General features: G+C 54.6%; 1 protein-coding gene across 1 annotated transcript; it reads left to right on the plus strand.

Moving 5' to 3' along the window:
- The first annotated feature begins 3,155 nt into the window (after positions 1 to 3,155).
- EMX1 (empty spiracles homeobox 1) lies at positions 3,156 to 22,009 on the plus strand. The gene is made up of 4 exons (XM_032497823.1): positions 3,156 to 3,272; positions 3,861 to 5,678; positions 11,758 to 11,942; positions 21,454 to 22,009. The coding sequence occupies exons 2-4, from the start codon at positions 5,165 to 5,167 to the stop codon at positions 21,619 to 21,621; spliced, it is 867 nt and encodes a 288-aa protein (XP_032353714.1). The 5' UTR covers positions 3,156 to 3,272; positions 3,861 to 5,164; the 3' UTR covers positions 21,622 to 22,009.
- Positions 22,010 to 23,405: the final 1,396 nt, after the last annotated feature.

Below are 23,405 nucleotides of genomic sequence, written 5' to 3' on the forward strand. Positions count from 1 at the left end.
ATGTCCAACAATAGAGAATATTTAATGGATACAAAGTTGCTTGTGATGGTTATAAAAATAAAGAAGCAGGTTACAAAACTGGGTTCAGTATGACTTCCCTCTTTTTAAGGGAGGCACATATAGAGACAAAGAGCTGGAAGGATGCACAGCAAGAATTTCATGATGCTGTTTCTGGGTGGTGGGATTGGACAATTCTAAGACCTCTGTTTTCCCTTCCCCCACATCCATTTATCTTCCCTCCCTCTTTCAGAGTATTTATATTTTCTATAACATCTCTGTCCAATAGAAATATATTGTGAGCCCCCACATAAGTAATTTTAATGTTCTAGTAACTACATTTTAAAAGTAAAAAAAAAAAAACTACTTATCAGTTTCTTAATAATATCTTTTCTTTAACCCCCAAATATCCCAAATAGTATCACTGTAACATGTTATCAACACAGAAAATAGTAATGATATTTTACATTTTTTAACCCTCAGCCTTCCAAATCTGCTGTGCAGTTTACATTTACAGAATATCTCAGTTCAGGCCACCCCTGCCTTCCATATTGGACAGCACAGCTCTATAAGGTAATAGCTAAAACTTACCAAGTGCTTACCACATGTTAGGCACTGCTGTAAGTCCACTGGGTAGGGATTATAACTCATTCAAGCTCACAGTAACGCCGTAAGATTGTTGTTCCTATTCTTGTCTCCGTAAGCACATGTTAGTGTTGTAATAACACCATAATAGAAGTTTCAGAGCTTCTGCAAGCTATTTTCCTAAAAGGATGGGATGGAAGGTAGGCTGCAAAGACTTACCGAATCAAGGGGAAGTGAGGGAGCTGGAGAGAGACTAAAAGTTATTCGAGAAGTGTGGTGGTAAAGAAGAAAAGTTACCAGAGTAAGGGAAACATGAGGACAGGGAGACATGAAGATAAAGGAGGCTGAAGAGGAAAGAGGAAAAGAGGGAAGGTAAAAGGGAAATGGCTGAGGATGTTTTCAACTAATCCCTCCACAAGAGTGGGGGGGGGGCGGTTAGGCAGGGATAAACATTGCCTAGCCTGTGCTGGGGGCCATGACATGAGTACACCACGGCTTCCCAGCTGGGGGTGGGGGTGTGGGTGGGGATTGTAGCCCAGTGAGGGAAACAGATGCAGACACAGACAACTCCATCCTGCAGGTGAATGCTATGACAGAATGGTAAGAGGTTGGGGCAAGGGGGATGGTTTCCTGGGAGGAGTTGACCTGAGTTGTGAAGAATGAAGTTAGCTAGCAAAGAAGCAAAGGAGGAGAGGTTACAGACTTGAGAAGTTCTTGACTACAAGACCTGGTGATGAGTTGGATGAGGAGGATGAGGGAGAATGGGGATTTGAGGATTCCCCAGTTTCCTGCACGGGCAAAGGCAGAGAGGGTCACGTTTACCCAGCGCCTTTCTGGAGTCAGGCATTGGTCCTGGGCATCACAAACTTCTCTCACTCAGTCCTCACAGAGGTCCCACATAATGCTCACCATTTCACAGATGTACAAGCTGAGGCAAGATTGCTGGCCCCAGGTCTCACCATTAGTAAACTGAGTTAGGATTTGAGCCCAGGTTATTTCAGAGATGGAAGGAGGGAGGAGAAAAGTTGATGTGGGGCCAGAGCCAGGACAGACAGTCAGGGTCTCGTCCTCCAAGTAGGCATCAGGTTCCTCTGAAGAAAGCAAAGCGCTGGATTCGGGGAGATGGGAACCCAGGGAAGGGGCTGGATTTCAGGCAGCTGCAGAATAAAAGGTAAGCAGCCCACAGATGTGTGGGGCTGTAGGGTGCTCCAGCATGAGGGAGGCATGATCAACCTAGGGGATCTGGCAGAACCCAGCAGCCTGAGAGGGAGGACAGTAAGGTGGAGAGGAAAGGCTGGGGGACAGAGGTGGAGGGGAGAGGGGCACAGAATTTGGTTAAGGTGGCCGGCTGTCCACAGGTGAGGAGAGGAGGCATGCACACGGTCAGCTGTTTTGGGGAGGGGTCATATTGGGAGAGGTGTGATAACTTAGCAGAGACTGAGCTGGGATGTGCCACAAGAAGAGATTGGGGCGTGGTGGGAGCGCTGATGCTGGATCCAGAACACAGTGATAGGCTTAGAGACATCCTGAGGGTGACAAATTCTTCTCTTAACCTACTGCGGGGTCAGCTACAACAGGGAAAGAGGCCCTAAGAGGAAAGGAAATAGAGGAAACCGGGTAAGGGATAAATGTCTGCAGAGGGAGAAAAGGGAAGGAGGGAAATTATGGAATTACAGGAAAGGAAAGTGAGAGAAAGGCGTGTGGGGAGAGAGTAAGGAGAGGAAAAATAAAGGTAGAATTCCTATCACCCAGCGCACCCCCTCCAACCCCATCCGTAACCCTGTGAACAGGTGTGATCTTGGGAGGGTGGGCTACAGCGCCGGTATGGAGGTGGAAGGGGGTGGAACTTCAGCCAGGCCAGGACCAATGAGCTGTCCCACCTCAACGCAGACCATAACCAGACTCAAGTCACTTATCCTGTGCAGTCTGTTTCTTCATCTGTAAATGGGGTTGATGACAGACAGCTGGATGTCAAAGCATTTGGAAAGCACCACCACAAGGAGTCATTATCATAAAGGTCTATGGATTTACACACAAAGATGTAGACCTAGAGCCACACGAATGAACGCACATGTTGCCCGTGTGTAGGTGTAAGTCTAGGAATGGCCAGTAAATTCCAAGCTCTTCAACCTGCCAGCCCAGTTTAGCGAGTTCCGGGTTAAGGTCCAGCCTCGTGGTGGGGTAGGAGGTAGAGGCCTGCCGCTGGACAGGTGGGGTCCATCTCCTCTAGGGGCAGAAAGCTCTGGGGCGAGTTCAACTTGCTCCAGCTCCTGACTTCTCTGTCACAGGCCAAGTACTCGGTCTGTCGCCACAGAGCACAGGCCCAGGCAATGCTTATCCAACTAAACCTGCGTTCCTGCGGGGACCTTGCTCCAACAAAATCCCCTTCTGTCTCCTTTATATTAGAACGAAAATCTCGTTCTGTGCCTTTGCCCAGCTCCGCACCCTCGCCACCCTAGCGATACGACCTGCTTAGGTCCTTGTCCCCACTCGGCGGAGCTTCCTCTAATCTACGACTGAGGATGGCGCAAAGGGAGAGGGGTAAGAAATGGAGGAAAATGGGGGGGGGGGTAGGCGGGGGGTTGGGGAGTGACAGAGAGCCTGAGACAGAAATCAGAGAGAGGGAGAGACCAGCACAGAAAGAACCGGAGAGGCCAGCAAAAGAGACACAGACGCTCGCTACGGATTCGGTAAGGATTCCTTCCGCCGGCATTTCTGGGGCGTCTCTGAGGTGCTCTGCCCGGGTCTGCCCGGACGCGAGCGGCTGCAGGGTGCGGTAGTCTCACCCCCATCCTCTCGGCCGTCCCCTCCCCACCTCGCCCAAGGGGGCCGGAACGGCTTCGGCGAGCGGGGGCTTTTCGGAGCAGTCGAGTGGAAAATAGACTTTAACCCGCTTTGTGGCAACAAGGGCGCCCGGAGCGCTCTCCGGGACCAGGGCTCCGGGCGCTCAGGCGGGCCGCTCCCAAGACCCGGCCTGGAGTTTTTGTAGAGTCAGGCGGCCCGCGGACCCCCTGGTCTCGGGGCGACGGGAGGCCCAGCCCGGATCCACGAACCCGCGCGCGGCCAGGCCGCTCTGACTGACCCCGACAGCGCCGAGGGAGCGGAACGCCCTGCGGTCCCCTTCTCTCAGTGCACTGGCAAGGTCCGTGTCCCGACCTCCCCACCACCGCCTAGCGCCCTCCTAGGCCTGAATGCGGTGTTTTCCTGCGACCTGGAAGCCCGGGTGAAAAAGTTTGCAGAGTGTTGGTTCTCCTTCCCAACTGCCCTCTCACCCCCAGGGAATTGGTGCACGAAATGGAAACTGGCTGGAGCGGAGTCGGCCGCTGCTCTGCGGGCGGTGCGAGTGGAAGGTGGTCGGGGTAGGCGAGGCCGCAGCTACGTTCCCAGGACGGCCGGTGTGTATTTTTGGGGATGGGCTTAGGCTGCTCGGCCACCTCCAATTCAAGACAGTGTCCCCAAGGCCTTGGCCTGGTCTGACCCACCTGCCCCACGACCAGAGAAGACGGAAGCCGAGGAAAGCAGATCTTCCTGAGCCGAGGCCAGCCGTCCTGGTGCGAGCCGGCTGCGGTGCCCCTGACTGGGCCAAGGAGCTGCTTCCGAGCCCTGCGAACTGCAGCTTGAGGACTGCAGGGTGATTGCTCCGATAGCTCCTCTCGCACTGTCCGCGGCCTGGCCCCCTTGTGAAAAGAATTGAGCGTCCCTTTCCGGAGCTGTCCACAATAACACCCACAAAAAGCGAAACCTCAGGAACAAGGCCGAGGCTTCAGGCCGTGACCCAGGTGACCGGTGGTGGGTGATCGAGAGGGTCTTCGAGGCCAGGGGAGTAGAGAACTGGTTCTCGGGAGAACCTATTTGTTGCACCCCCCAAACACCTACTTTCCACTCGGATCCCAGTTATCTGAAAACTGAAATGACATCCCGAGACGAATTGGAGAGGGTTCAACTGATTTACACACTGAAAAGTGGGGTTGGAGTTTCCCCCAAGCCCCAGGCCCCTCGTACGCCTCCTTCGGCTCACGCGTGTGTTGAGACGGTTGCGGCGGCCGCCAGACTCAGCTGAAGAGCCGAGACGCGAGAAGACGTGAGATGGGAAGGAGGCCTAGAGCGCCTCGCACAAGCTCCAGTCCGGCTTTTGCCTCCGACTGCTGGCTCGTTTCCCCACCCGCCGTCCCTCGCCCCGCCCCGCCCCGCCCCCCACCTTGGGGCAGGTGAGCGGCGGCCAATGGGCGAGCGCGGGGCAGGTGCCCGCTAACTCTCGCTTCGCAGCGCGGTGGACGAGGCCGGGCTGGACAGTGCTGGGAGGACCGGGGGTGGGGGTCGGTCCTGGCTGGACTCGGGAGGGAGGGGACCGGGCTCAGCCTCCAGGCCGTAGAGGCAGCTCGCAGCATCGCGCGGAGCCCGCGCCAGTACCGGCGCCGGAGCTGCCCGCTCGGCCGCAGAGGCCAGCGCGCCTAGCTGCGCGCGGTGGCCCGACTCCGCGTTCTCTGGCTCGCACGCCCCTCGCCGCTCCGCGCCTGGCTCGTCCGCAGGGGCTGAGCGCGGGCGGGCGGGCGGGGGAGGTGAGGGGTGCTGGTGTGTGTGCATGTGCCTGGCTGGGTGCACACCCCGCACGGCGGCGGAGCCAGGACGCGGAGCGCTCCCCAGAGCCCGGCTGCCTGGCTCGGCTCTGGCGGCCGCGACCATGTTCCAGCCCACAGCCAAGCGCGGCTTTACCATCGAGTCTTTGGTGGCCAAGGACGGCGGTACCGGCGGGGGCACTGGCGGCGGGGGCGCGGGCTCCCATCCCCTGGCGGCGGCAGCTTCGGAGGAGCCGCTCCGGCCCACGGCGCTCAATTATCCTCACCCCGGCGCGGCCGAAGCGGCCTTCGTGAGCGGCTTCCCAGCCACCGCGGGCGCCGGCCGCTCGCTCTACGGAGGGCCCGAGCTCGTGTTCCCCGAGGCCATGAACCATCCCGCGCTGACCGTGCACCCGGCGCACCAGCTGGGCGCCTCCCCGCTGCAGCCCCCGCACTCCTTCTTCGGCGCCCAGCATCGGGACCCTCTGCACTTCTACCCCTGGGTCCTGCGGAACCGCTTCTTCGGCCACCGCTTCCAGGGTGAGTGCCCACGCTGTGCCCGCTTCGGCGGCCGGCCGGCGCCGGAGCTGCAGTGGCGCGGGGGAGGCTCGGGGGCGTGCGGGGCTGTTCAGAAGTTGTTGCTGAGAAGGCTGCGGGTCCACAGAGGCCGATCCTAGGCAGGGAAGAGCCGCGCCAGATCCATCCGCGCTTTTACCGCGTTGGGTTTCCTCCCAGAGAACCAGGTTGGGACCTCCAGGCTTTCCCAAGAACTATGCCTGTCGGACGTCAAGCCCGGGCACATCCTCGGAGCTTCTCCTGGTCTTCCCCGAGGCCTGCATTAATCTCTTCTGGCTGAGCCATTCCCACACCAGAGCTCAGCGCCCGCCGCCCTCCCGCGGACCCGGCTGGACCCGGGACCATACTTCTCTCGCACTTCCACTACCAACTCCCAGGGATCCGTCATCGCTGGCGCGGGAAGGCAGGGGAAAGTCCACCTGCGTGCCCCGGGTCTGTAGGAAGAAGGGGCAGAGGGGAGGGCAAACTAGAGAGTTAATGTTCAATGTTGAGTGCTCCGCTGTCTTGGGATGTTTCTCAGCAATCTCGACCCGACTTCGCCAAGTCACACGTGCCTGTCGGACCCAGGGTGGGGAAGATTTGCAGTAGCAAATCGGCTTCCTCCGCCGCTCGCCGACTTGGGGAACCCACCCGGCTACTCGGGGACTGACGGCAGTCCTCCCAGGCAGGGGGCGGGGGCAGAGGGCTTTGAAGGTCGTAGGCAGTCTAGCCTTCTAGTCTGCACTGGGCAATGGGTTTGCCAAAGAAGATACCCCACTGGTCAGTCTCTCTGTTTCTGTCTCTTCCTCTCCCCCTCTCTCTCACGTTCTTTCCCGAAGGAAAGAGTTGCATTAGTTGGAGTTCTTTTTCTTCCTTGAATTTGTTGGAGTTTTTCTTCTTTTTTTTCTTCCTTCCTTCTTTTCTCCTCCTCCTCTTCCTATTTCTCCTTCTTCCTCTTCCTCTTCCTCCTCCTCCTCCTCCTCCTCCTCCTCTCTCCTCTCTTCTTCTTCTTCTTCTTCTTCTTCTTCTTCTTCTTCTTCTTCTTCTTCTTCTTCTTCTTCTTCTTCTTCTTCTTCTTCTTCTTCTTCTTCTTCTTCTTCTTCTTCTTCTTCTTCTTCTCCTCCTCCTCCTCCTCCTCCTCCTCCTCCCTCCCCTCCTCCTCCTTCTGATTTAATTTGTGCAGTAATTGTTTTAGCTTCCGGTTTTATTTTGCTAGTGTAGACGAGAGTTAGCCTCATGAGGCTCCATGACTCAGGGCTAGGTAACCCGGCTTTCAGCGAAACAAACGAAAAGCACAGGGCTAGACCTCCTGCTCCTGGGGCTAACCTGACGATAAACCAAGTCTACACTGTGAAAATTAACTGAATGTCTGGTACAATTATCAACGTAAGAGAAGAAAAATGATCTCTTGAAGCTTTGGGTATAGCTGCTTAACTGTTTCACGGAAAGCTGCTTTCCCGGGTCCTGATTTGTCAGACAATTTTCTCAGTCTCATCTGCCCAGTAGATACTCACCCAGCAGATCCCACAAAAGAAGAAAATGTAATTGCTTGAGCAAGAATTTTTGTGGGCAGACTTGTCTGCCCTGGGGATTTCAAAGATGTGCCCAAATTATCCGGAGGAAAAAATGCGTATGTTGTTGGCCACTACGGACAAGAAACCTGTCAATTAAAATCAATGTTTACTGATAGAATAAAGTTTTATTTTAAAATGAGCAAACCACCTCAGTGCTCCATGGGCTGGGTCCCTGGCCTGGGTCTTTAGACCTGGTGACCGTGCGCCAGTTTGAGTTGCGGCTGTTTGTGAACCTTCGGGCCCAAGGCAGCTGAGGCACCGGCGTTAGGAGGCTGGTAGAGGGACAGGGGCTCAGGTCAGAGCCGGTCCTGACCCCTGTGCTCTCTGCTTATGCTGAGATGGCCTCCCTGGGGACGCCCTCGGCTTTGGACCCCGCACCCCCACGCCCTCCGCGCCACCTTTCCCGCTTCTGGCCTTGCCGGCGCGAGCTTGGGGCGCGAGGGCCGGGCCTCCAAGTGTCGGGGGCGCCTCGCGTGAGATCCAGCTCTGGCTCTGAGCATCCCCAGTCAGACGAGGCCGGATAAAGCCTTCGCAAAAACCTCTCGGAAATTGCCGCGGCTCCCTGAGCCATCAGTCCCGGCGGGCTCGTTGTCGAGTTGCAAAAACGGTTGCATTTTTCTCTCAAGAACTGTGTCTGGACGCGGAGATGGAGCCAAATGTGGCCGCATTTTTGAACACGGAAATCCGTTGGGCACTGAAGGATTTTTTGAACTTTGAGACGTTTTGGCTTCGGGGCTGGTCATCTTCCGGGCAGACCCCTGCAGCCCGGGCGCCCTTGCGTCTTGAGGTCCCGCGGGCCCCTCGGGCCTGCGAGCCAAGCCATTTCAGGCCCTCCGGCGCCGCGTTTTCTAGAGAACCGGGTCTCTGCGATGCTCATTTCAGCCCCGTTTTAATGCAAGAAGCGAAACCCTACACGAACGAAAAGGAACACGTCTGCGCTCTGTGCGCAGCGCTCTCCAGCAGCGCGGTGCCGGCGCGCAGGGAAGCGGCTTCTCCGCTGAGCAAGGCGATGGAAGAGGAAAAGCCAGCGCGGGATGCTCGGGACCACGCGGAGGGACCCCGAAGTCGGGGGCAGCTTTCGAGGCCAGAAGGGGAGGAGTTGGCGGGCACCGGAGTTAGCTACACTTGGATGCTATTTCCCCGGACAGCAGGAACTTTCCAGGCCGGGGAGCAGGGTCGGGAGGGGGCCGCGGGAGACGCAGCCCTGTGGGACTGGTGGTGGTAATGGGCCGGTGCTTCAAAGGGCGCCTTTGTTCCGGCGGGAGGCGGGGGAAAGAGGTTATCTCTGCTGCCGGGCGGGCCTCTCCCTCTCTTAGCCCCAGGCCCCTCCGCCCCACCATCCGGCCTAGAGTCCCCAGCCTGACACGGCCTCTCCAGGAGGGACTGCAGCCTGAGCCCTGGGCCACCGAATCGCTGGCTCCCACCTCCTGACGCCTCAGTCCTGGGAACCTCTATTGCTAGTTCCCAGCCATTGCCTTAAAGGGGCCCTCAGAGGGAGGCTGGAGGAAAATGCGGAGGAGTGGGGTTCAGTGAACTAGCTTCAGGGAAGGCCAAGCCAGCCCCTTTCCACTTTTCCACCCCTCCTTGTCTGAAACTGACAGCCCACTCTCACAGCCCAGAATTACTGCATCACAACAGGCCACATCGCACCCCAGTCCCAAGCTTGTTCTGCGCTTGTCCAGTTAAGGGAAACTGAAGCCTTGGTAGGGATGGTTGAGGCCTCCTTCTGATAGGTCAGAATGAGAGGGGCGCAAGCACATAGGCACCTGGCAGCATCCTGCTCCTCATAGAAACATGTAGCTATTGATCAGTTTCTTGGGATGGTTAGTTTTGTACTAAACAAACTTTTCCTTACAAGGAAAAGCCCTGCTTCTTTTGAAATCAAATCTGTCATCACTTATCAGCATCTTGAATAATTTTCCTGGCCTCTGCTTCTTCTTGGTTGGGTCAGAAGGGCCCCTATGTTTCTGTACAAGCACACACAGACTGCGGGACACATGCTATCTGTCCTGACAGAATATTACAGTGAACTAGGGCCATTCTGTCCCCAATTGAGAGAGATTGCAAGTAACCGAACTTTCCCCTAAAATAGCCGGACTTTGGGCAGAGAGGCACATGAATATCAGGACAGAGAAGCTTGTTGCTTTCATCCTCCACTTTGGATAAAGACAAACACAGAGAACTCTACCAAACAGGTGATCAACACACACCAGGGAATTACAAAACAGCCGGCAAATCACACACACTGAGGTTGCAGTGATGCTTTCTCAGCCTCACACTGCCCTTCACACCTTGCATCCCGTTCACTCACAACTGTGGGGTCTCTCCATGCTGCCACCTCACTTCTGACCAGCCACAGTCAACCTGCTGAGGCTGAACCTTGGGATCATGGAGGTGTGCTGAGCTTTCTCTCTCCCTCTCCTGGTCATTTGTCCAGAGGAAACCACTGTTGGTATTTGACTTGAGCTTGGAACACTGATTTTTTTGAAACAATTTATTTTAATGTCAACAAGAAGTGTTTGCTTCTCACCCACCTCTCCCACTTTTCTCTGGCTGATCACTCTGGCCCCCACTTGCAGCTTTAATCCTTATTCCTACCTGGATCATCCTCCTTTCTCTCTAACCCCTCTCTGTCAGACCACCTCCCCTGATCATCTGTCTCTTCCACCATCACAAGCTAAACCTCTCTTCCTTCTGTCAACCCTCAGAGCCCTGGGTCTGCCCCCACCTTGAAGGGCTCAATGGGCAGGGTGTCCCCTCTCTATCTTCCTGTAATGTGATTTCACCCCCTTTCGTGGCAGCACAGATTCAGCCACTTGAAACAGGTAAGGTGACTGGAAGTTAGTGACTTCACCCTGTCGGGAGGCTCTGTCTCCTCCCAGGTGCTAGCCTCTCATTCCTAGGCAAATTTTATGCTGTTTCACAGAAAACCCCAGCAATAGAGTTTGCCTGCATGTCCAAAGCCCATGGGCTTGGAGAAAGTAATGTCAGGCAGTTTCCACCAGCAGAGGGACATGAACAGTTACCTGGAGAGTTTTAGCAACAGCAGCTCAGTTATGTGCCCTTGCTTCACTGGCAGAGATATTTCCAGAGATGGGAGATCTCAACCAAATTATCCAAACAATTGTCTTAAGAACAAAACAACAATTCAAATTGAGTCAAACCAGTGGCCATTTCTGAAGAAATTAATTGGATCAGTCAATCTCAGCAGCTAACTCTGTCAAAACATTTCATCTAGCTCTCTGCATTGGTGGTGGGTCAGGGGTACTGTTATGTGCCGCTGTATGAGAAGCCATGGGTGGTGTCAGAGCCTGTTTCCAGTCTGTTAGCATGTGCAACCAAGCCAGAGGTTGTGTGAGAGTCTAAGGAGGGAGATGGGTCATGGAGACTGAGGCTGTGGGTGGAAGCTTGTTTTGGCTCTTGTGGTTCCTGACCCTACCACACCAGCCTCAGCCAGCTCCTGTCAGCCCCTCTTCTGGCATGTAGGAGCTCAGTCCCCATGATGGCCAACATTTGCCAGGGACAGTTACACTCTTTCGAAATCCTGTATGGTAAATAGAAGAAAAAGCCAGTAGGGAGGCTGGAGCATATATTCACACACGCCCATGCAGAAACCAATATACCTATATCTATATATATTAGACAGAAAGATGACATCTAGATATTTACACACATATTTCTTCAATGTGGGACTACTCAGGGATGAAGCAAGGCCTTTTCCCACGAGAGAGCAGTAAGTCTCCTGTGGGGAGAGTTTACCTGAAGGTCTGTGGGAAGAGAGGTGGGGAAAAGGGAAGAAGAAACCTGACTTTAGACCTCCAGGTGCTGCCTGGATGTTGACTTACTCCCTGGCCTATTTTTACCACTTGCAAGGTAGAGCCGGGGCTTGTTGGCAGGAATTTTCCACCACCTAGTAGCCTGAGCATCTAGCTGCAAGGCTGGCTCAAGCAGGAGTGAGGGGTGAGTTCCTTGGGTAGCCTCTAGTTCCTGGATCTGTGTTTGGTATTGGGATGCCTAACAGCCTGGCTGTTCCCCTTACCACCTTCCTGACACCCAGCCTCGTCTCTACTCTTGGTCCACTCTGAAGGAGAATTGATGGGGCAAGTGGACAAAGATAGCTCCCCACTCCTTGGCCTCTTCCGTTGCTCCAGACACTGTGGATTTGGGCCGGTCGGCGCCTCACCAGGCCTGGGCCCAGCTTCTGGCCCAACAGTGATCCCCAGCGCTGTGATTCCCCGGGCCTCGACCTGGGAGCTCTCAGCGGGGAGGTGTTGGGGAGGAGAGTGGACTGAAGGAAGGGGCGGCAAAAGGGAAAGGGGAGAATTTGGGATGGGGGTTGGGTGTCGAGGATTGGAGAAGGCAGCCGATCTCTCCGGGGGCGCGTGCGAGCGCGGCGCCAGGCCCGAGCCTGGCCGGCTCCCGCGGGCGGCTCACCGCGCGCTTCTCTCTGTCTGTATCTGCGTGTGTTGCCGTCGGCGGCGCGGCCGCAGCGAGCGACGTGCCCCAGGACGGGCTGCTTCTGCACGGCCCCTTCGCGCGCAAGCCCAAGCGGATCCGCACGGCCTTCTCGCCCTCGCAGCTGCTGCGACTGGAGCGTGCCTTCGAGAAGAACCACTACGTGGTGGGCGCCGAGCGGAAGCAGCTGGCCGGCAGCCTCAGCCTTTCCGAGACGCAGGTAATAAATAGTCCGCGCTCCGCCCGGGGTGGCGGTGGGGGGAGGCAGGTGGAGGTGGGGCGGGCGGGTGAGGGACCGGCCAGCCTCGCCCCCAGCCTCCCCCTGCTTCTCCCGCCGCCCCTGCGGCGCCCCCGCCAAGCCTGTCTTTAGAACCCCTTCCCTCCGACTGCCTTCAGCCTCCAGGAGGCCACAGGACTTTTATGAAACGCTAAGAACCTCCTAGGAGGTTGGGATCAAACCTTATTCCGACCCCGCTCCCACAGCCCATAGGAGCTGCCGGTTACCAGGAGGCGGCGGGCGGCCTGGGGAACCCGCCGAGCGCGGGGCGCCCACCCCACGGCCACTCCGGGCCCCCCAGGGCCCTCTGGAGCTGTCTCAGGCCCGCGGCTCCTGCAGCCCTTCTCCCGCCGCTGTTCTGGGGGCGCTTAGGGGTGTGCGGGGGTGCCCAGGCCTGTCCCACTCTGGCTTCGCTGCCGTGCAGGGCAAAGCGGGCGCAGGCCTCGGCCGCCCACCAGCGGCTGTGCTGAGAGAGCCCACGTGTCCTCGGGCTATAAACATCTGAAGCAGAGGGCTTAGCCAGGGAGCGGGCAGTCCTGCTGGGGGTCCGAGCGGGGCTCTGATCTCTTTCCGGGCCGGCTGCCGGGGCTTTGAAACCGCGGTGTGTGCGTGCGCGGACATCTGGGGGGCCTGGTAGTGGTGGAAAAGGCGATTCTGGTACTCAGGGCCTGTTTTCAGCCACTTGAAGTGTTGTTGAGTCGGGGAGGGAGTAAACTGCAGCGGCGTTGAAGGGGTTTGAACTGGGTGATATTACAAGTACCGCGTAGTATGTTTCATAATTAAGAAAAAATTTAAGAACTAAATGGGAATTATAGGGAGGCAGATTTGGGTTTACTGTAAGTAAAGACTTTACAATGAATAAATGCTGTCTGGAAGCTCTTGGTCGGCCGGGAGCCCAGCGTGCTGGACTGGAGGCGGATTTCAGTATCTAGATGGGCTTCGGAAGACCTTAACTCCCTTCTGTCCCCGTCAGTTCCCAGATCTGCAAGGAGAGAGTTCAGCTTACTTGGCCTAGCAGCTCGAGCCCGCCGGCATTTCATTTTCTGCACCGCTTTCTGCTCGCTTCGCCCCCACCTATACCACCATCCTCCACCCTAGTCCCGGACTGTAGGAAGGCGTCAGGCTGTTGGCGGGAGTATGTGTGTGCGCAGCCTGGGATCTCCTGGGGAGCAGCGAGGCTACATGGAAGGTTTAGTGGGGAAGTCCAAACCCAAACTGCATCTCCAGCTCCCTGCGGCCCGACCTCACTCTTTCCTGCTCCCTGCGCATTTCGGTATCTATTGTCCTATCTATAAGATGCCCTGTTTCATCAGCGCATTGCTCCCCTGTCTGTCACAGGACCCACGCTGTTTCAGACTTGCTAGCTGGGCTATTCGAACTGCAGAGTAAAGCTTACAAAACAACGGAATTAATTTTTAAAACATTTTAAAGAAAGATACGTTTTTAAAAAACCAAGTTAATAAAAATAATACCCCCATTCCCTTCTTGGTGAACAGTATTTTACAACTGTTGTTTAAAACAGGGTGTCAATTTAAGAATGATGTTTATAGTTAACTTCATTTAAAAAGTAATAGTTATTAAATTTAAATTGCAGAAGTGTAAGAAAACAAAACAGTTTATAAGCCCACCGCCCACAGATGAACACTTGTTGAAATAATGTCATTGTTTTTAAACTTTCAGTTTTTTAGCTCTGTAAGAGCATTTTGAATAGATTTTCTTTCAACTGAACCTGGTTGCCTGTCAATATTTGCTCCTAACAATGCCAGTTAGTAAACCTAACGATTTTTTTTGTTTTTAATTATAAGATGCTTAAACATATATTTAAAACAAAACCAGGCAGGAAATATCCAGCTTCACTAACTATCAAAACTCGTGGCTAATCTTGTTCCATCTATAAATGAGCTGGTTTAAGCATATGAAATAAGTAATAATAATAATAATAATAGTAGTAGTAGTAGTAATAATAATAATAATAATAAAGCTATGGGAGGTTTGAGCCTGAGATACTTCCTTGTGGTGGCCTGTGTTTCCAGGTGAGGCCTCTGAGATGGAGACATGAACTGGGCAGAGCTCCCCAGGCAGGTAGGTGGGATTCCAGTATCTACCTCCCTGCTAACTGACTGTGTGACCTTGGGCCAGTTACTCAGCAACCCTGAGTTCTGGTTTCATCATCCAGAAAATAGGTTGTTTAAGGATTAAAGGCAGGTAATATTAATTCTCATCCCCAATGCTTCCCTTCCCTTTGTTTAAAGTAATATGTCAAGTTAGTGTTATAATAAGACCCAAACCTGGGCTTCCTGACTCTTAGTTCAGTCTTCTTCATCAAGAGAGCTGTCCTTCTGTCCCTCTCATAACTATCATTTGGATCTAGGCTGTGTAATTAACTAGTTATCTATCCCTCAGTATTTGCCGGGCAAGCTTACCTGTCATTTCTAGCTACCAGCTCTTTGTCAAGCATCAGTCACTCTCACCAGCCCACTGCCATCTATTTCTACTGTCAATATGTATATTTGTCTCTCAGAGCTCTCTAATCTGTCCCTCACAGTCGCTACTTTATATCTAGCCATGTACTTCTGTTTGCTCTCATTAAACTGCCTCCCCAAAGCTGGTTAATTTATATTTCTTATTTTCTATTCTCTTCTTCTTCCCAACAATAACTCCTATTTACCAAACTGTTGATTATCTCTTTATGATCTACTCTGTTTTATCTTCTGTGTATCCACTATCCCTCTCAAACTTCCATCTCTGCAGCTGGCAGATAGTATATGCAATGTCTGCTAATGGTTATCTCACCGGCCCTGGCTTTGTCTTCTGAGCCTCAGTTGCTGTATCTGTAAGATTGAATGAAACGAACTCCAGGGTCCTTTTCAGCCCTGAGCTTCCAGCTCATCTGTTTTCTACTTCTCTGTATTTCTGTTTATAATCCCTCCTCCAGGCTCTCAGAAGTCACGGCATACTTCCCATATATCATAATACATATAGGACTTTGCTGTTGTTTAATAATCCGCCATGTCCCAATGTCAATCTGTGCACCGGTTGCATCTGTCTCTCAAAGATATCTTAACATGCAGATTCCTGGGCCCTGCTGAGGAGATTCTCTTAGGAGTTCCAGGGTGGGACCCAGGAAAGTTTTAAAAGCATCTCTGTAGGCGATTCTGATGAATAATGGGTCTGAGCATCTCGGCTCTGGGAGGCAGAGGCTGAGCCTTCCTACTCACTGTGCCCCAGGGCCCAGCTCAGTGACCAGCAAGGAGCAGATGCTCCATAAACATGTTGAATGAATGGGCCAATTTCTCATGGTTGTACACTTATCCATATGTTAACTTTATCAGTTATTTCCTTTGCTCTCTGCCGTCACTGCTCCCTCCCTGTCCCTCTCCTTCTGTCTTTCCCTTACACTTTCATAGCTGACTGTTGATCTAGATGATCGAGTTTTATTTACCAATTCATGGGGGAAACTTCTGGAAGGCTTAGGCAGATCAGTGTGTGGGCCTTAATCCAGAGTTCAGGGGTGTCTGTATGCCCAAAGCTCTAGCTTGGGGTGTTGGGAGATGGGAATCCTAAGCGTCTCTGTTGCAGGTGGGGCTTTAGTTTGGTTAGGAGCGGGCTGTTTGTGCTGGGATGGCCATGGGTTAATCCAGGTGGTGGAGAGAGGGGCCCTGGGCAAGGGCTAGTTCTCCCTTCTGGCTCTAATTATTTGCTCATCACTGCTGTGGCACAGCCCGGGGGTCTGACCACGGTGAAGCCCACCTAAACTTTAGTCTTGGTGGCTGGTGGGGCAGACTCTGGCCTGGGTCAGATCAGAACCTCAAGCGCGAGTGAATGTGTGTGTGTAATGGGTGTGAGTAGCATGTGTGTGCGCCCACAATGTGGGGCACATGTGGGCTTAGTGTGATCGCTGCCCAAAGGTCAGGTGCTATGATCTATGCACATAGCCTGGTGTGCATCTGTGTGCTTCTGTGTACGTGGGGGGAGGGCATGTTAATTTTAGGCGGAGTGAGAAAAAGCATTTTATTGCTCTAGGCTGACCCATTGGTTAGTGTTTCCAGATGCTCCTTCTGCTCTGAATAGTTCAGGAGGTGTTTCTTGACCTACCCTGGCTGAATTTAGCTGAGCTGTGAGGGAAAAGGGTGCAGAAATGTGGTTCTTGGCTTTGGAGAGCCCTCATTCAGTGCTGGGGCCTAAATGCAAAATGTGTATACTTGTGGGGTGTGCACGGGATGGGTGACTGGAGTCCCCTTGACGTCACAGCTGTAGACTCAGGGGGTCAGGGGAGAGTTGCGTGGGTGGAAGGCTCCTGGAAGGCCGCAGACATAGAAGGCTTGGAGGAATGTGTAGGATTCTAGACTGGTGGGGAGGAAGGGGAGGGTTTGAGGTTAAGATGGAGCAGGAGCTGTCAAGTCTGGTTACTGTCTTGGGGCTAGAGAGCAAGCGGGGAGGTCTTAGGAGGCAGGTGTGTGTAGCCACCTACCTATGGATTTTTTTTCCCCCAGAGGCATGGTAAGAAGACTTTCTGCTCAGAATACTCTGCCTCTTGGGGGTTGGACGAGAGGGAAAGATCTGAGTGACGTGAATTTTAGGGAAAGGTCAAGAGGCCTTTGTTACTAGCTCACTGTGTGTTCTGAGACAGACTCATTCCTTCTCTAAGTCTTGGCTCTTCTTTAAGAACTTTTGCACCTCTGAAGCCCCAGGAGTCCAGTGGGAGGCAGGAGAGGGCAGAGGAGTTAAGGGAGACTGGAGTGCTTCTCTGAGGTCATGGTCCTGAGGAGGCAGACGAATCTTGTGATGTCTCCCTGAGAATGAGGGCAAGCATTCAGGGTGATATGAGAGGAGATGAGAAGGCTTAGGAAGGGTTCGGGCTCTGGTTGATGGGGAGTCAGAGGTGACCTCAGTTTGGTGGGGTGAGGGTAGAGCTTTGCATGGCATTGGGCTTGACCTTGAGAGTGGGAGCAGCTCACATGATCAAATGTTAGGAAATGGATCCCAGGGGAGAGGGCAGGGAGGAGGCAGGCTGAGGAGTGGTCTGGTTGATGTCTCCAAGCCTCTGCCTAGTCTGAGGACTTCCTCTGTGTCTGAGGGTGACAGAATAGGAGGACACAGAAGAGATAACAATAAGACATAAGGAGGAACTTCTTGTATCAGTTACAAGACTCAAAAACTCCTTGAAAGAGGTATTTGAACTCCTTGAGAGGACAGGCTTCCACCTGAAAGTATGCAGGGGCCAGGAGCCACAGACGCCCACTGGGGATGGGCTAAGGTTGAGGAGTGGTGGAAAAGAAGGGATCCAGACCTGGTCCATCTGAAGGCAAAGTCTGAAATATTGCCCGGAGCTATAGTTCCCTTGTCTGTAAGTTCATTTGTCCATTCACTCATGCACGCCTTCATTCATTAATGCTCACCGTGATCAATCTGCTAACGCATTAATGCTTTCATTCATTCATTCATTCAACCACAGCCATTTCACCTTCTTTATCCTGCCTGACTCACGCTGACCCTTGTCCCCTCAACAATGGATCTTCCTCTGAAGCTTTCCCCTTAGAAAAGGGCAATCTAATCCACAGCATGGAGAATCAAGAATTGATCTTCTTGTAGAAGTGTCCACTAGGCTAAGCCAAAAGAGGACTCCATCTCTCCAGCAGTTAGCACTTCCCAAACTTCTTTTTCAATTAGACCTCATCCCCTCTGCCATTGATTTTCTCTGATTTTCCAGGTTGGCCCAAGCACCTCTTGTCTAGAGCATAGGGCTAGGTCACTTCACTTCTGCTCTGCTGGCTGAACATACCTGGAACATGCCCGCTGGTGCTCCAAGGCCGGCTCACACACCCCTTGGGTTCTCCAGGTTCCCACAGACTGATGTGGAGGCAGAGTTTTAAGCAAATAAATTAATGCATTGCTGGGGTCACTGTTACTAAGAAAGAGAAAAGTACTAAGTACAGACGGGTGATGGGGCACATCCAGACCAGGAACATGTGAGCAGGGTTTTGAAGGCTAAGTAAGAGTATTCCAGGTGGTGTAACTCAGACAAAAGTGGAGGCTCTTGGCAGGATCTCCCTTATATGAAAAACTAAGAGGCATTGAGTGAGGTGAGGACTTCAGAGGCCACAAGGAACCACTCCCCAAACCCAAAGGGCTCAGAGATGGGTGAGGGGTTCCTCTAGCCAATGCCCCAGTTGTGCCCTGGGGGCTTGAAGAAAGGTGAGTGGTGTGCCGGGCTGGGGGAAGGCAGGTGCAGAATAAGCAGCCTCCTGAGGCCGCCCCCCGACCCCAAGCTGGTAGCCATGCTGTGTAATCTGGTTCCTTTCGAGGTCCTTGTCTTCTAGGGGAGTGGCTCCAGGGTGACCCCAGAGTCTCATGACTGCATGAGAGTGCTCATGGGGTGTCTTCTTGTCTCTTACTGCACTCAGAGCCCAGTTCCTTTTCTTTATCCAAATAAAAGAATTACTATTAATTGTTATCAATAATGTACTAAAGAAAAGTCAGAAAAGTGGAGACAAAAAAGAGAAGTCACCCACACTTGGGGTCCACTTCCTTCTAGTCTTTTTTTCCCCGTGCCTCGGCTCTGTTTTGCCATGGCTGTGATCACGCTGTGCCCAAACTGTGCATCCTGCCGTTTTCACTGATATTACTAAGTCATAAGCATCCCCTTGTCATTACAGTCTTTGTAAACAGCATCTGGACACTCAGCCCAAGGCTGTTCTCAGGAAGATAGCCAGGCTGCCTGGGGAGAGTTTTCGTCCCTGTTTCTAGAGAGCTGCCTTCTTGACCTAGTAGTATTCACGGGGAGAATATTCAGAATCACTTTTCATTTGAGTGTGCCAAGAAGCTGCCCCTGGTGTGAAAACACACCCTGTGCCTGAATTTCCACCCCGATGCGTTCCTTCTTTGGGCTGGTGATGCTGGGTAAGGGTAGCCAACTGGGTCCATCCCACTAGAGGGGAGTCTTCTTTCTGGTAGGAGACTTGAGAGTGTGTGTGGGAGAAAAAAGGTGCAGAAAGGGGCCCTCTGTCCCCGGTGATGCGCAGGGCTGCCCCGAGTCACCTGTGACCAGGCTGGCCACGCTTAGCCCTTGGGGCTCTCAGGAACACCGCCCCAGCCCTGCATCCAGGCCTGGGTCACACACACACACGCCTTGCACAGGAGGCTGGGCGAGCTCACCCGCCTCCGGGCTGGCACAGCCACAGTGGGCTCCAGGGCCGGGGGCAGGGGCCAGGCTGGCTGCCAAATGGGTGTGCCGAGAGCCACCTAGGGCCCAGCCCGCCCTGTGCCCGAGGACAGGTGGCCATGGAATCCAGAAGCCCTGTGCCTAGAGCATCCACCATTGTCCCTATCTACCTGAGGTGGGACGTGCAGGCAGTGGTTTTGAATGCTGCCCTGGAAGGAAGGGAAGAAGGCCCTCCCCCACTCCGTCCACCGATACCAGCCACTTCATCTCCTCCTGTCCCTGGCTGACTGCTCTGCGGAGCACCGATCACTGGCTGCCCTCACTCCCCTCCTAGTGCTCTAAAATCAAGGGGCAGGGCAGGTGGTGCCATGGAAACCCTGGGGAGGGGCAGCTAGGGGGAGCCCTGGGTTGGGTGGGCTCCATGGAGGGGACCGAGGGGAGTGTCTGGGAAGCGTGAGGGTGGACCACCCTGGGCAGGAGCTGCTCCCAGGGCCCAGATGCCAGGCCTGCTTTGGCTGCCTCTGCCTGGCTTTATGGCTAATTCCTAAGCTTTTCACCCATTCTCGGGGAGCAGGGGCAGAACTGGGTGGTGTTTCTGAGGATTGCCCTTAACCCCACCCAGGAATCAAGCATCTCCCCTCAGCAGTCACTGCTGCTGCCAAAAGCAGGGTGCTCTTGTCCTTCCACACACGACTTACCACTCCCCACCTGCATGGGCACCACGGGTCGATCACTCCAGCTGCAGTTGGCAGCACCTACTTGCTTTTTAAGTGTGCTATCATTTCCAGGAAACCATCCATGCCTTGTAACCCAACCCGTCTGCATCACCTCCTGCAGGGACCCTCTGGAACAAAAGCCTAGGAGGTGCCCTGGCGCTGCAAGGGCCCCAGAAAACATCTCACCTATGGGTGAGGGTCTCAAGTCCAGAGAGGGGAGGGAATGTAGCAGCACCCAGGCCCCTCCTGCTAACTCTGCGGCTGATCTGGTCTGGCCTGGTTCTGCAAGGCTGATTAAAGGACTGTAGTCAGGAGGAGTTGACAGACCAAGGCTTTCTCCACATTCGTCAAGACCTAAGACTAATTGGGAACCAGGATGATCCTCCCAGATTTTGCACGAAAAGATGTTAAAGGCTGTCTGTGTCCTGGACACTAAGCAAATGCTGAAGGAGTTGGGAGAAGGGATGGACGATCAGAGATGAGACTAAATCTGGGGAGGCTTCCTGGAGGAGATGGGCTTAGTGTCGTAGACCTGCACTTGCCTTCCTGCCCCGCCCCCCCCACCTCCTAATCACAAAGGATGGTTGTCTGGTCTCTGACCCCAACCCTTGTCAGGGCTCTCACTGCCTGTCACAGAAGTGGGGGGCTGTCTGTGTTTAAAGAGGAGCTCACTTCTGTCCCCTGGGATTTCTCCTGACTGTTCCTTGTGTGACCTGTTTCCACATCTGGATGGGCTGCCAGGGCCAGTGTTACGGGGGCAGGAAGCCAGAACACTGCCCTGGGTGGGGCTGCAGACACCCCATGTCTAAGGAGGGTGAGGCCTCATTGGTGGATTTCAGACTCCTCTGAGGGGCTGGCACACAAGGGGCCAGGACTCCCCACTCACCCAGCTCTGCCTCTGTTGTGGGGTGGGGGAGTTCCTCCTGAGGTCACTAAGACAGCACCCCCTGGTGAAACAGACCTAGATGGCCTGAGATGTTAGAGCCTGGAGCGGAGGGGTCCAGGACCCTAGGAGTGCTCTGGCTGCCCCGGGCACTGCTCTTGGTGTGGCCACCGCCTCCTGGTTATCGAGTCACGTCCACTCTGTTTCTTTGTGCCACAAAGGGCACAGGGTGGCCCAGAGGGTGTTGCTAACACCCGGCCATCAGGGAGCCCACCAGGGAGCCCATCAGGACCGCTGTGATGGCTTTTCGTATGTTCCCTCATTTACGTTCACATCAACTCTGTGAAGAAGCAATTATCAATCTCTTCTCTTAAAACCCGTAGGGACCCAAGTCTCTTTCCTTTACTGTGGCTACAGGAACCAGGCTGCTCGGCAGCTGCAAGATCCCCTCCTCTGCTGAGAGGGACAGGAAAACAGTCCTCTCTGGCCCGCTGTGCCCTCCCCGTGGCCCCCTCTCCTTTGCGTCTGGAAGGGCAGGCCTCCAGACCCGGCAGGTGGCACCGGCCAGAGGAGAGGACCCTGGCCTCGGTTTCCCCATCTGGTTCCCAGCTCAGCCTGAGTGCTGAGGCCCTGAGGGCCGCTCTGGGGGCCTCCTGGGTGTTTCTCACCTGTGCCCCTCCCTCCCTGGCCCAGGTGAAGGTGTGGTTCCAGAACCGGAGGACAAAGTACAAGCGGCAGAAGCTGGAGGAGGAGGGGCCCGAGTCGGAGCAGAAGAAGAAGGGCTCCCACCACATCAACCGGTGGCGCATCGCCACGAAGCAGGCCAACGGGGAGGACATCGACGTCACCTCCAATGACTAGGGCGGGCAGCCACGAACCCGCGAGGGCAGAGTGCTGCTCACTGCTGCCAGGCTCCCCGCTGGGCCCAGCAGGACTCTGGCCACCCCTTGGCCGGGCTGTGTGGAGGCCTCAGTCACGGCTCCAGGGGGCTTGGAGCCTGGGGCACCACCGACAGAGGGACAAAGAATGGGCTGGCTGAGGCCCTGGACGGCTCTACCTTCTCCTTGGAGAGCCTGCCTGCCTGGGCAGGCTGTCGGCCACTGCAGCCTCCCAGCCACTCTGCATTTCTCTTATCTCATTTTTGTTTTGATGCGTTCCTGTTTTAATTTATTTTCCAGGCGCCCTCTGTAGTTCTTAGTGATCCCCTTGTGTCTCCCTATGGGAATAATAAAAGTCTCTCTCTTAACAACACGGGCATCTAGCTCCAGCCCAGAGCCTGTGAGCCTGGGGTGGTGGATTCTGACTCTGAGGGCCAGTGGGATCTGGCAGAACAAGCGTGTTCAGGGCCTGGGAGCTTGGGGTGGGACCTTGGAGACTCAATCCGTTAACCCTTCTCCTTTGTTGGTGGTTGACCCTTGTCTCTAGCTCCAACTCCACAGCAAGAGAAACTGAGGTGGGACATAGAGAAGGACCACCCTGTGTCTTGAGGGTGGCAATGTTCAAGCCTTTCCAGGCTTAATGAGCCGTGGGAATCAGGCCCAGGTGGGTCAGGAGAGGAGAGAGCAACTGTGCTTCCCCATGCTTAGAGCCCTGACGGCCTCTCTCTTTGAGGGAAAAACAGGAAACAGGGAGTATTGTGGGCTGGGTGGAGGGGGCACCATTCACAGAAGCCGACAGTCCTTGCCCCAAGGCCTGGCCCCACCAGGATGCTCACCTGTCCCTGGAGAGCCCCCCTGGACAGATGAAAGCTTCAGAGACAGGGTTTGAAGCTGAGCTTGCCATCAGTTCCCGAGGACTCAGGGCCTCCCAGCCCGGGGAAGAGCTACTAGGCAGGGCCCACTAAGCTGTCTGGCTCATCTGCCTGCAGTTTGTCCACTTGCTTTTCCTGCTTGTCACACATCAAGTTCTCCTTCATCCTAAGAAGCAGGGGGTGTTCTCCTAGCACCCTGTTCCTTACAAGACCTGCCTCTACTTCTTGGTCTCCCATGTGCTCCCCAGCCCTCTGCTCTTCCACCTCTGCCTCACCACTGGGTGGATGCTGATGACAGTCCCCAACCAGGGTTACCGCCACCCCCTTGTGGCCAAACCCAACCGCCTCCCATCTGGCTTGACTGCTCCCCATCTTCTGACCATTCCCTCCTGGACTCCCCCACCCTTCCCCACCTTCACTCCAGTACCGCTGACACCTCTCCCAGCCTTTCTAAGTCCTCCCCAGGCTTGTCCGTGTCCCGTCGCCTCTGTCCACCCCAGGGTCAGCCCTGGCTCCTCTGGCCTCCCTCACTGCGCCCGCCACTTCCAGGACTGCTCTTTGTTCCCAGCCGACGCCTCCAGCCGACCTTTGCTGAACTGCAGCCCCCCCCCAAGCTGGCTGCCTGCTGCACTCCATGCCCCCCAGCTCCTCAGACCCGACTGTTCACAGCTGACTCATCGCTCCACCTGTTCTCCCGGACTGCCCACCTTCACAAACAGCCAAGGTTTCTTCTGCCTTGGGAAATGGTGAACATGGATCCTGGGATTTGGGAGGGGAATGGAGGAGTGGGAGGCATAAAGAGGTCTGTGCGGACGTCAAGGCTGAGGCCCACTTCAAAGGAGGGCCTCCATGCTGCGGCCAGGGTTCTCTTCCCTAAGCCCAAACAGGACCCCAT

This window comes from Camelus ferus, chromosome 15 (genome assembly GCF_009834535.1).
Source record: "Camelus ferus isolate YT-003-E chromosome 15, BCGSAC_Cfer_1.0, whole genome shotgun sequence".
Taxonomy (NCBI): Eukaryota; Metazoa; Chordata; class Mammalia; order Artiodactyla; family Camelidae; genus Camelus; species Camelus ferus.

What these genes read in the sequence shown, in the direction of transcription:
- EMX1 (XM_032497823.1), top strand. Translation starts at nt 5,165, where the DNA reads ATGTGCCTGGCTGGGTGCACACCCCGCACGGCGGCGGAGCCAGGACGC. An exon ending in CTTCGGCCACCGCTTCCAGG is followed by an intron (nt 5,679 to 11,757) that starts GTGAGTGCCCAC and finishes GCGCGGCCGCAG; the next exon opens with CGAGCGACGTGCCCCAGGAC. An exon ending in TCAGCCTTTCCGAGACGCAG is followed by an intron (nt 11,943 to 21,453) that starts GTAATAAATAGT and finishes TCCCTGGCCCAG; the next exon opens with GTGAAGGTGTGGTTCCAGAA.